Below are 13898 nucleotides of genomic sequence, written 5' to 3' on the forward strand. Positions count from 1 at the left end.
TTCATAGTAGCTAGATGTCATCCCCTCCTCTTCGTCCGTTTGCACATATCTATCAAAACGGGCCAGACATGTTTACAAATTGCCAGTAAGGTGAAAATACTAAGATAAACACATAAATAAGATACCAGCTATAACAATTAAACATGGAACAGAAATTGAGCTCGTACAAGGTCTCAGTCGCAGTGCTTTTCAACAGTAGCGAGTATTTTGAGACAGTCCCCAAGTTTGTATTTTTCGTGATACTGGTAACATTTGGCTGCCTAAAATATCGAAATATATGTTTTCTTATGCAATAACTCTACCTTCATCGTTGTATATTCACCACAATGTCTGTTATGTATGTAAATGGTCGTATTCATCAATGTAGTATGCTGCTCGGCTTGGCGACCTTGAAATTCCTCTGGTCCGATAATGGCGCCAAATTAGAGGGAAGCAACTCGCGCCAGACAAAATTACCGTATTTCACCTAAATAATCAAAGATTCGCTTCTTGATAACAAACAGTCATACGATAACCACATTTATATTCAGCCATCGTTTATTAATATAATTTCAAACATTATTTTATTTAAGCCACCAATAAAGAATTCACAATTAAGTAATTAATGGACTGCATTGAAATCAGACCTTATGGGGTAGAGGGGTTAAACAAAAGCTCGTAACTTTTTTAAAAGCCTGGTGACCCCCATTTTATTTTACCTTTAAATGCTCGAAAAGTTCATAGCTTTGACATATCTGTTTTGAAAAAAAATCTACCGGGAAAATTTTACGAAAAATCGATTCAATCAATATTTTTTGCCTTAAACTGAAATTAGAAAATGCAAAATTTAGACATAAATCTGAAAATAAAAGGATTTTTAAGTCAAAAACAACAACGGAAAAGGTTTACATTTCACATTCTAATGTTTTTTCACATAAAAATCATACTGACTTGGTTTTAAAACTCTTTGAATTTGATGTAACCGTTATTGTTGTAAGGGTGGACATGTTTGGAAAAAGGGTCAAAATCGCACATTTCGCTTCAATTTGAGGGGAAAACGAGCCTGGTGACCCCCTTTTTTCTTTGCATTTTTGGATTCAGCATAAAAAAATCTACAGAATAAGTGAAAATAAAAAAAATCTACCGGGGGTCACTATTGGGGTGAGCCACCTTAAAAGACCAAATAAATTCAAAAGTATCATTTACCAACACCTTAAGAAGCACAACCATCCGTTTAAATATTTAGCAGTTCAACCTTTAGAAGTAGTAAATAAGCAGCCTGGTGAATCGCATTCAAAGTTTGTACGATCACAGAAAATAATTGAATTAAATTGGATTAAAAAATTACAGACAGTTTACCCTCTCGGTCTAAATGATAATATCATGGGAATTGGTAATATATCTAGAACCAATTCCGTTAACATTTTGGATATAGTTTCTAAAACTGTTCGTAAAAAACGTTCTCACGGTCGTAGAACAAATCGCAATCAAAGAAAATTTCGGGCCAATCATACCAATATTTCAGACCTAATTTCTATTTCAAAAAACAACGGCAGACATTATCTGTTAACAAAACTCTGTTCGTTACCGGTTAATAAGTTAAATAAAATTTTGGAGGATTGCAACACAATTTCATATAGCAGTCCTAAGTATGAAATTGTTCAAATTATTATGGCATATTGTTATTCTAAATTATTTCCCAAAATTGATCGCCCTGAAGATCATAAAAAACATTTTATTAAAATTAAGTATGTCAATAAAGGCTTTGATTTTGTAAATATTGCCGGTATATTTAACGACCATTCTGTTAAAGAACAAATTCCTGGTTATTTTGACAATACTGAGCTTCCTCTTATTTGTTATATTTACAAGAAATCTACCCGGAAATTTGTGTTTAATTATAGTCAATTGTGTAAATATGTTAATATCAGTGAAAATACACCTACTTCGTGTAATTGCAGTAATTCCGCATATATTTATGGACCCATTTCCCATGTTATAACAGGAGATCTTAACATCGTTCAAGACCGAGAGTTAAAATCATTCCTCAGTAAAGGACCTAAATATCGTCCCCCGTCAATTATTAATTGGAATGAGTGTCGTAATATCATCCACAACTCACTCCATACTTACTGTATGAAATGTATAAAACGGGAAAAAGCTACCAAAAAATCTTTGGACTCTTTTTTTAATTCAGTAATGAAGATAGTTGATATACGTATTCAACATTTTAAAGAACATTTTACTATTAACAATAACCACAATAAACCTATTTCCCGTATCAAACATAAACTAAAAGAACTAGCCAAGGAATTTGTTTTTGTCCCGGCCGATAAAGCTGCTAATAATATTATTATTGTTTGACGTAAATTTTACATTGAGGTTCTGAAAAAGGAAATCACCAATTCACCAACATTCCAACTGACTCCATTTTCAGAAAACGAAATCTGTAACAAACATAAACTTTTAGCCACCGCTTTACAAGCAGAACCAAATACAATGAAAGTCCCAACTATGTATTGGCTTCCGAAGCTACACAAAACCCCTTACAAATATAGATTTATTTCGTCTTCAAGCCATTGTTCAACTACTAAATTGTCTATTCTTCTTACCAGCACACTTGGTACAATTAAAAACCTTATAATAAATTGTTCAAATAAGGCCTTCGAAAATAGTGGAATAAATTACTTTTGGAGTATCAAGAACTCGTTGGAAGTACTTGATAAATTGCATGCTCATATTGGTGATTTTGAATCTGTTCAAAGTTTTGATTTTTCTACCCTGTATACCACATTGCCTCACATTCTCATTAAGAAAAAAATCACACACTTAATTAAATGGGCATTCAAAAAATCAGAATGTGAATATATATGTTCAAACTCTTTTAGGTCATTTTTTAGTAGCAATAAACAAAAAAACTATGTTAATTGGACATGCTTTGATACTATATATGCCCTTGAATTTTTACTAGATAACATTTTTGTTCGCTTTGGGGATTCCATATATAGTCAGATTATCTGAATTCCAATGGGGACTAACTGTGCACCACTTATTGCGGACCTCTTTTTGTATTGTTATGAGTTACAATTTATGACAAAAATAAGCAAAGACCCATCAAAACAACATCTGATAAACAAATTTAATAATACTTTTAGATATTTGGATGATATTTTGGCTCTCAATAATGACGACTTCAGTATATATATTAATGAAATTTATCCTGCTGAACTTACTTTAAATAAAGCTAATACTAATAATGACCACTGCCCTTTCCTCGATCTTGATATCTATATCACTAACGGAAAGCTGAATACTAAAATTTATGATAAAAGGGATGATTTTTCATTTCCTATCGTTAATTATCCGTTTTTAGATGGTGACGTTCCCTTGTCACCATCTTACGGTGTTTATATATCTCAACTTGTACGATTCGCTCGTGTTTGTAACAATGTTTTAGATTTTAACGAGAGAAATTTATGTATTACTGAAAAATTATTACACCAGGGTTTTCGATATCACAAACTAGTCAAAACTTTTACTAAATTTTATCATTGGTATAAAGACATCATTCGTAAATATAGCTCAACATGCAGACTTTTTATACGTTCAGGTATTTCACATCCAATTTTTTATGGAAATATTCTTTATAAAGCACAAAGGTGTCAGTATTCACCTTAGAAACTGACAAAACCTTTAAATAGACTGATTAAGAAGGGATATAATTACGATACTGTTGTCAAGTCATTAAAGATTGCATATTTTGGCGTTAATATTGAGTCACTGATAAGGTCTTTGCGTCGGACCTAAAGACATTTATTCTAAAAACAGTTGTTGGCATGATACAAGTTATGTTCTTCTCATATATGTTATGATGGTATGATACTAAACCCCTAACGGGAAGGATTGTGCCTGATGTTCATATGATGAAATCGTAATCTTTCAGTCAGTTTAATTGAAGTCTGGAGCTGGCATGTCAGTTAACTGCTAGTAGTCTGTTGTTATTTATGTATTATTGTCATTTTGTTTATTTTCTTTGGTTACATCTTCTGACATCAGACTCGGACTTCTCTTGAACTGAATTTTAATGTGCGTATTGTTATGCGTTTATTTTTCTACATTGGTTAGAGGTATAGGGGGAGGGTTGAGATCTCACAAACATGTTTAACCCCGCCGCATTTTTGCGCCTGTCCCAAGTCAGGAGCCTCTGGCCTTTGTTAGTCTTGTATTATTTTTATATTAGTTTCTTGTGTACAATTTGGAAATTAGTATGGCGTTCATTATCACTGAACTAGTATATATTTGTTTAGGGGCCAGCTGAAGGACGCCTCCGGGTGCGGGAATTTCTCGCTACATTGAAGACCTGTTGGTGACCTTCTGCTGTTGTTTTTTATTTGGTCGGGTTGTTGTCTCTTTGACACATTCCCCATTTCCATTCTCAATTTTATAAATTATATTTCTGAACACATTACAATAAACCAATTAGACTCAATAGAAATGACATGTGTGAAAATTACTTTTAAAGATAAAAAAATAATCAACATTTGGTGTCCTTATATACCACCTGAGAAACCATATTTAATGGATAAGCTATGTAAACACATTAACAATAAAATTACAGATAATACAGTCATAGTTGGAGACCTAAATGCCAAAAGTTTTCAGTGGAATAATAAAACCGAAAATATTCACGGAAAATTATTGGAGGAATGTATGAATAAATCTAAATTAATATGTGTAAATGATTGCCAAGCTTCAAGAAGAAACAGTGACAGTATCATTGATTTGTCCCTTATTACGCAAAACTTGTATAATAAAGTCAGGAAAATATACAGTCGGATCATATTGCAATCTTTACTAAATTAAATTCTTGTACAAATACTAGTACTCAAGTTCCTTTAGAAAATGAAACCCCAAAATTTAATATCAATAAAGCAGACCTAGATGTATGGAAAACTGCCACTGAAAAATCATTTCAGAATTTAGAATTTTTTAACAATCAATCAATGGAAGAAATTTACCAAATTTTTTAAGACAAAATGATGCTGTGCATGGAAAACATAGTCCCTAAATCAACAAGAAATATCAGAAAACACCATAAACCATGTTGGTGGAATAAAACAGTAGAGGAAAATAAACACCAGCTCAATAAATGCCAGAGAAATTATAAATTAAAAAACACACCAACAAACTTCACCAAACTAATGGAAGCAGAATCGTCGTTTACAGATGCAAAAGATGAGGCAGTGGATGAATGGTCAGCTTTATTGTGTACTCAATTAAATGGAAGTAAAAACCTCAATGAAAATAATTTCGTTCTACCTTTTTTAGATTCAAATGGAAATATACTCTTTGAAGAAAAAGACAAAGAAAGAATTTTGGAAGACACCTTTTTTAAAGGCAATCATTTAAATGCTAATAATTTTGATAATGATTTTTACACTGAAATAATGGAAAAATATACCAACATCACTCTATCTGAAGAAGCTGAAGAAGAAAGGTACATGTATATGAATGGAGAAATTAATCGAGATGAATTAGAGGGATCCATTGCCAAATTAAAGAAAAACTCTGCACCAGGACCAGACAATATTTTTACAGAACTAATTATTAATGCAGGAGATCTAGATTCACTCATACAATGTATCAACCTTCAACAAATCATTAACAGAAGGAAGAATACCAATTCAATGGAAAAGGGCAAATGTAAAATTTTTAAAAAAAGCAGGTAAATCTAATTATAATCAACCATCTTCATACAGACCGATTAGTTTAACAAGTGTTTTGGGAAAAACAATGGAACGAATAATCACTACCAGAGTTGAATGTTATGTGGAATCTGAAAATATTTTGGATATTGAACAGGAAGGTTCTAGACATTTTAGATCTACAACTAATGCACTATTAAATTTAACACAATCTATACTGGATGGATTTAATCTAGATAATTTTAGGTTGGCAGTTCTCATTGATTTTGAAAAGGCTTATGACAGTGTCTGGAGAGATGGTTTATTGGTGAAATTACATCAATATGGGATCAAAGGAAAAACCTGGAAATGGATACAGGCATTTCTAGATGAAAGGTACTCCAGATGTATAGTAAACAAACATGAAGGACAATGGTGTAGGACTGAAACTGGTCTCCCACAAGGGTCAGTTATTTCACCAATACTTTTTAATATCTTTGTAATTGACCTTTTACAAAAAAAGTACCAAAAAAGTAAAGGCTGGAAAATGCAAATTTGCTGATGACAGTACCTTTTGGAATACTGGTAACAATTTAGAGGAAATAAGATTAAAAACTCAAGATGAATTAAATACAATCATGAATTGGAGCAAAAAATGGAGAATAAATATTAATACAAATAAACAGAATACTGCATTTTTTCAAGAAACAAAAAGCATCCAGGAACAGTACACCTTGTGTTAGGAAACCAACCAGTTAAATTCAACCCTAATCCCAAATTATTAGGAGTTACATTGGATGAAAAACTTACCTTTAGTGAACATATCAACATCAAAGAAAACTAGAGGCTCTAAAGAGCCTGTGTCGCTCACCTTGGTCTATGTGCATATTTAACAAAGGACACAAATGGATTCATGACAAAATTGTATTTTGGTGATGGTGATGTGTTTGAAGTTCTTACTTTACTGAACGATTTTGCTTCTTACAATTATATCTATAATGAACTTTGCCCATTAGAAACAGAGAACTATATTTGGTAAAAATTTACAAAAATTTACAAAATTAATGAAAATTGTTAAAAATTGACTATAAAGGGCAATAACTCCTTAAGGGGTCAATTGACCATTTAGGTCATGTTGACTTATTTGTAGATCTTACTTTGTTGAACATTATTGCATACCTGTCAACCTGTGACGATGAAAATGCAGGTCATGACCTGCATTGAAGAATCAAATCTCAGGTCATAACGCGTACGAACTTTTTCGAGCTGAATTTCAGTATTTATGGTACATTTTCTTACAATGTATATCAAAGATACCAGAACATCAATGCATGTTCACTTGGTTCAGTCATTTTAAATCTTATAAATTTTTGTTTCATTGCACTCTTAAAAATTTGTGTATCTCAGTCTTTTATTCTTTACTTTTTGGAATCATTAACCACAACCATTTATGCTATGTTGCCTCTTAACATCAGATAACCATCTTTTCAGGGAAGTTGGACTATGATAAAATATAGTAATACAGTAAAAGAAAGTATAAATGTAAAAAATAATTTTCAACTTTTTTTTAAATATTGTATAAAGGTATAAAAATATTGAAAAGTTATTTTTCAAAATGTATTTGAATTTTATATTTTATATGATATAAAACGTAAATATAAGGAATAATTTTGAATGGTGACAAATAAGGGGAAGTAACTAGTTGTAATATGTTTGTTTATGTGTATAGTGCAATTTATTTACGACCTAAAGCTTAGGTAATTGGTGTTAATGAACAGTGTGTTTGACACCAAAGCTGTCAAATGAAGCCATGCACTTAATTGGTCACTTAATTTGACAGTTTACATAGCTAGATGAACTTCCTGCTCATGGAAGAATTACGAATTTGCCGGTATTTCAAAGGAATATTACTTATGAAATCAATCTCAAGGCTAAGAAATACGGGTGAAATCGGGTCATTTTTCAGATTTTTCGGAATTCCCGGGTTATTTCAATGACCCGGCGGGTGTCCCGGGTGATCCCTCAGAATAGTGAAAATCTCGGGTCACACCCGCAGAAAACGGGTCAGTTGACAGGTATGTTATTGCTGTTTACAGTTTATCGCTATCTATAATAGTATTCAAGATTTAAACCAAAAACGTCAAAATTTCTTTAAAAATTACCAATTGGAGGGCAGCAACCCAACAACCAGTTGTCCAATTCATCTGAAAATTTCAGGGCAGATAGACCTTGACCTGATAAACATTTTTATCCCATGTCAGATTTCCTCAAAATGCTTTGGTTTTTGAGTTATAAGCCAAAAACTGCATTTTACCCATATGTTCTATTTTTAGCCGTGGCCCCATCTTGGTTGAATGGCCTGGTCATCGGACACATTTTTCAAACTAGATACCCAAAAGATGATTGTGGCCAAGTTTGGATTAATTTGGATCAGTAGTTTCAGAGGAGAAGATTTTTGCAAAAGATTACATTAATTTACGAAAAATGGTTAAAACTTTACTGTAAAGGGCAATAACTCCTAAACGGGTCAACTGACCATTTTGGTCATGTTGACTTATTTGTAGATCTTACTTTGCTGAACATTATTGCTGTTTACAGTTTATCTCTATCTATAATAATATTCAAGATAATAACCAAAAACAGCAAAATTTCCTCAAAATTACCAATTCAGGGACAGCAACCCAACCAATTGACCAATTCATCTGAAAATTTCAGGGCAGATAGATCTTGACCTGATAAACATTTTTATCATATACTTAGACTAAATAACATATAATTTTTACTGTATGATAATAGCATTAAATGAACCTTAATTCCATATTTTTCGAAATTGGTGCTTAGCGGGCTGATATGAAAAGTTTATCACATGCTTTGAGTGTTATCACATGCCTTTCCGTAACGTTATCGCATGGCATTCCGGTGCTCGGCAAACTCCGGAAAATACACCTCAATGCTACGTTTTCACTGAAAAACATTACAAAGTAGTGTACAAAACAGTTATTTGGATAATTGAAAGTATATTTTGTTAAATAATTAAAATAAAAAAATAAAAACAACAACAATCAAATTATTAATTAAATGTCTTTTTTAAAAGTTTAACACATAATTCGTTAGAAAGTTACTTTAAAAAAAAGTTGACTTTTCCTAACAGTGTTCATTATGTATATTTTTGAATTACTTTTTTGTTGTTTCATCAAAATCTAAATGTGTTGTCTTCTTTGCTGAGGCATATGATAGAAAGATTTCATATCGAATGTACTAAGTTTGGGATCCAACGTCCGTGAACTTTTCACTCTTTAAACTTCTATTTGGGAACCACGTAAAAGGATCAATATATGAATCTGTGATTTTTCTCCATCGTTGAAGCATATGATAAAAAGATCATAACATGTCATTTTTCATATCGCATGTATTATCAGCCCTCAGTCAATATCAGCCCTCGAGCCATGCGGCTCTTGGGCTGATATTGAACCTAGGGCTGATAATACATGTGATATGAAAAATGCCATGTAATAATCTGATATTATCCCATGTCAGATTTCCTCAAAATGCTTTGGTTTTTGAGTTATAAGCTAAAAACTGCATTTTACCCCTATGTTCTATTTTTAGCCGTGGCGGCCATCTTGGTTGGTTGACCAGGTCACGCCACACATTTTTTAAACTAGATACCCAAAAGATGATTGTGGCCAAGTTTGGATTAATTTGGATCAGTAGTTTCAGAGTAGAAGATTTTTGTAAAAGATTACTTTAATTTACGAAAAATGGTTAAAAATTGACTATAAAGGGCAATAACTCCTAAACGGGTCAACTGACCAGTTTGGTCATGTGACTTATTTGTAGATCTTACTTTGATGAACATTATTGCTGTTTACAGTTTATCTCTATCTATAATAATATTCAAGATAATAACCAAAAACAGCAAAATTTCCTCAAAATTACCAATTCAGGGGCAGCAACCCAACAACTGATTGACCAATTCATCAGAAAATTGCAGGGCAGAGAGATCTTGACCTGATAAACATTTTTTCCCCATGTCAGATTTGCTCTAAATGCTTTGGTTTTTGAGTTATAAGCCAAAAACTGCATTTTACCCCTATGTTCTATTTTTAGCCGTGGCGGCCATCTTGGTTGGTTGACCGGGTCACGCCACACATTTTTTAAACTAGATACCCCAATGATGATTGTGGCTAAGTTTGGTTTGATTTGGCCCAGTAGTTTCAGAGGAGAAGATATTTGTAAAAGCTAACGCCGGACGACGACGGACGACGGACGCAAAGTGATCAGTCAGGGACTTACTTAAACAAGTGATTTTCTAAATCACTGATTCAAGTAACATTATTTCAATAAAGGTTGGACGTGAGAGTTGTCTTTCTTTAATAATCACCTGTTTAAGTAGTACAAATAAATCACTAGAAGACGTGACTTAATTTTAATGTAGCTTTAAATATAGAATACTAATGATCCAGGGACTAATTATGTTTCTAAACTTATCAGAACCAACATCTGTGTTGTCTAGGATGACCAGGTCATTTCAGGTGATGACCTTGTACTGAATCTAGGATAATGACATAAAAATCACTTGTTTACGTATCAGACCTCAATTTCATTCCCAAAAATCACTTCTTTAAGTATCATACTGTAAATAACCCACACTAATTTCAACACCCCCGAACAGTGAAATTTTTATCGTGAACAGTAGAATTTTATTACATAATCTGAAAGATGAAACCTTGAACTTCTCAGGAAAAATACTCCCACTGCTGTGAAAAATCTTTTAAGAAAGTATCAGCTCATTATGTAAAGCCATTATTATAGCATTTTTTCAACTAAAATGGAATTTTCAGCTATTAAAATGATAGCATCAAAGGCATGAACCTTGCTACTTAAAAGAAGCAAAAAGTTCATATTTTTTTAATTTTACTAATTAAAAGATATTATCTAAACCTAAGTGTTTTGAAAAAACTACAATATCCCAATTTGTGATAAAACCTCCAATTTGCTACTCAAATAAGTGATTTAAAAATCACTTATTTCAGTAAGTCCCCTGACTGGTGATGCTTTGGGCCAGGTGAGCTAAAAAAAGCTGGAAAATCACTAGGAATTTTAAGAGAAATAAAAGGAATTGGTGACATAAAAACAAAATTTCTTATTCAAGTCTACAACAGTATTATAGGTTCCATTTTTCTCTACGCAAGCTGTATTTGGCAAACAAGAAAAGAAGAACACTTAAAAAAATTAAATGCCATCCAAAGAAAGGGTTTATCTATTTGTCTTGGAGTTTCTGCAACAGCCAGTTTGGAAGTATTACAAGTTATGGCAGGAGTATTGCCATTAGATCTTAGAAGAGAAGAAATGGCTATTAGAGATATTGCACGACTAAATTCATATTCAACCAAAATCCCTATCAGAAACAAAATAGATGAATGGAAAAACAAAGAAACAGTGGACAAGTTCATATCACCTTTAGGCTTAATGTTACAACAAGCAGAAAACATGAGAGAAGAAACAAATATCAGTATTGATGACATAGAGCAAGAATATCAATTTCAAGGTCTACAAGCATCAAAATCTCCACCAGAATATTGGCGTACTCTTGGTTCCTCAAAAAACAGAACTAAAGAACAAGAAATCACAGGAAAAAATTTAATACATGTAGTAAACAAACTTAACACAGTATCTCCATCAACAGTTGTTGCTTTTACAGACGGCTCTTGCCAATCCAACCCAGGACCTTGTGGAGCAGGGGCAATTGTAATTGTCAACAATCAGTGATATTGTTGGCTTTTTTTCTAAACTATCTCTACCCTTTTTTATTGGGAAAATATGCATCATGTTTATCAAATTGGGAAATTTATAATTAACTGTGAATTTGACTGGAACTTCAATTTGCAGACCCCCTTTCAAGAGATAAACCCTCATTTGAAATAAGACCCCTTATTGTCAGTGATGATACACAAATAGACCCTAAAATTTGCACATATAGTCATTTTAGGCATGAAAAATGTGTAAATGAGTGTTTTCCAGTTTGAATTCATGCATAATTACTACTGAGCCTGCTCTGTTTTAGAAAAAAAGTTGTCATTTTGGGAATAATTTTAAGCCATTTTTTTTCAATTGGGATTCTTCTCCAGGGGAAAAAGCCTTTATTCTCCAGTAATTTAAGGCAAACAATATCACTGACAATGAAGAAATAGAACTCAAACAACCCGTTTCAAAAAGGGTTCAATTCTTTTGGCAGAACTTGTTGCAATAAAATTAGTATTAGATTATGTTAGCAGAATTGAAAATAAAACCATTATAGAAGTAAAAATATTTTCGGACAGTCAGACAGCCATGGGAATTTTAACTTTAAACTGGAAAATTGTAAATCACAGATCCACTTCACATGAAATTATCTCTCTTATTAAATCAATACAAAAACATCATGGAATAAAAATTAATTTTGATTGGACCCCAGGACATGCTCATGTTAGAGGAAATGAAATAGCTGATAAACTAGCTAAAGAGGCAGCCAAAGAAGCAAATCAAATTCAAAAAGAAGCTCATATTACAGTGACTAAACAAGATATTAGAACAGCAGCAAGAGTTTTAGTAAATAAAAAGTGGCAACATAGATGGGATAATAGTGATACAGGAAGATTTTATTACAATTTTCATCAGACTGTCAGCAAAAAATCAACATTTGATTATCCAGATCATAAAACAGCAAAAATTATTAGAAATCTAAGATCCGGATATTATTTAAAAAATTACCTTAACAAAATCAATCAAAATATTGACCCCAAGTGTGATTGTGGTCAATTAGAAACTGTGGAACATTATTTACTATTTTGTGAAAACTATGAAGAGGCCAGACAAAAACTTATACATGAGATATACTTTAACACAGGATCGTTGCATATTGATTTAGAACTTTTATTGTCAATGGAAAAAAACGACAATGTCTCCGTCTCTAATGAAACACTAATGCGTTTGTTGGGTGACTTTATTTGCGAGTCGCGCCGTTTTGATTAATGAAATATTATTTTATTTAATATTTAAAAATATCTCTTTTCTCTTAATTAATAAATGTACATATATTTGCCACCTAAAAGTATATATTTTAAAGTACAAGTGAGGTGTTTACCAGACTGAAATATATACACGCGAGATCTCAATAATTACAAGGGAGATAATCCAGTGTCAACAGCGACACCTACAGAATACAGAATATAGACCTGAACATGAACTGTAGAAAACATGGAAAGATATGGCAAAAATGAGCACCCCACTCTATATGTGTCCCACCAGCAGCAAGAGGGTTAACATTCCAACGATATTTATAGTGAATTTTTAAGTTCACATCTTTGATTATAGCAGCTTTAAAACTTGCTTATAATTTTGTCAAAATCAAAATAATAGCTACTATACCTTTAAGATTTTACCAAATTATGCCTATTTAGTCTTTAGTCTTTATTATGCCTATTTAATGTAATGGACAATAAACCCCCCTTCCCCCCCCCCCCCCCCCCCCCCCCAACATTAAATCCCCACTCGGCCACAGACTGAATTATCTCTTGGCCTACAGGCAAGCACGTTACTATCGAAACGATTATTTTCAGATTGGTTTTCTTCCTTTCGTCCAATTTTTTTTTTACTTAAAATGGATGTCGGGGGAAACGTCAGACACGTGGACATTCCATACATTTTTTTTCTTTTCTCTCATTTGAATGCATATTAACTGACAAACATACCTGCTGTATCGTATTATTATCCGGTACTAATAATTTTGCTAAAGTGTCTTCCAGCTCCTGAGACATGATTGTTAAACAGATTATTTCAGCAATATTAACGTTTTCCCTCCAATTCAGGTTAATTTAAGTTAGGGGGAAGAAACTATGTTGTTATGTTAGTGCAAGTAGAATCGGACCTCTCGGAATCCTTCCATTCTATGTATGATTCAGAGATACTACAAGTGATAGCTTTTCTAAAAAACTTGCCGTATTTTAGCTGATAATATTAGGATCAGTGGTTTGTATGTAACATAGGTTATTTTTATTGGAATATTGCACTCCAAGTAATATGAATACAAAGCGCCTTTTTCCACTATAAATTTGTGATTTTAGTTGTACTATTGGTGGACCAGTGTTATAATGGAAGGAACACGTTCTCATCTAAAATTAGAAATTCTCATTAACGGTAGTTTGTCATAATTCGTACTCAAATAGGTCGACTTATTGCTCATAAGACAAACTT

General features: G+C 32.5%; 1 protein-coding gene across 2 annotated transcripts in view; it reads right to left on the reverse strand.

The window, feature by feature from the left end:
• The window catches only part of LOC134721346 (importin-4-like), a 338068-nt gene extending 324500 nt beyond the window's left edge, over positions 1-13568 (reverse strand). Inside the window, exon 1 of one of the 2 annotated variants that reach the window (XM_063584285.1) lies at positions 13397-13567. In XM_063584285.1, coding sequence (XP_063440355.1) covers positions 13397-13462 — 66 coding nt within the window. In that variant the 5' untranslated portion in view covers positions 13463-13567. Of the gene's footprint in view, positions 1-13396 lie in introns of both variants that reach the window. The other variant, XM_063584286.1, reaches the window with a different exon arrangement.
• Between the last annotated feature and the right edge of the window lie 330 nt (positions 13569-13898).

This window comes from Mytilus trossulus, chromosome 6 (assembly GCF_036588685.1).
Source record: "Mytilus trossulus isolate FHL-02 chromosome 6, PNRI_Mtr1.1.1.hap1, whole genome shotgun sequence".
Classification (NCBI taxonomy): Eukaryota; Metazoa; Mollusca; class Bivalvia; order Mytilida; family Mytilidae; genus Mytilus; species Mytilus trossulus.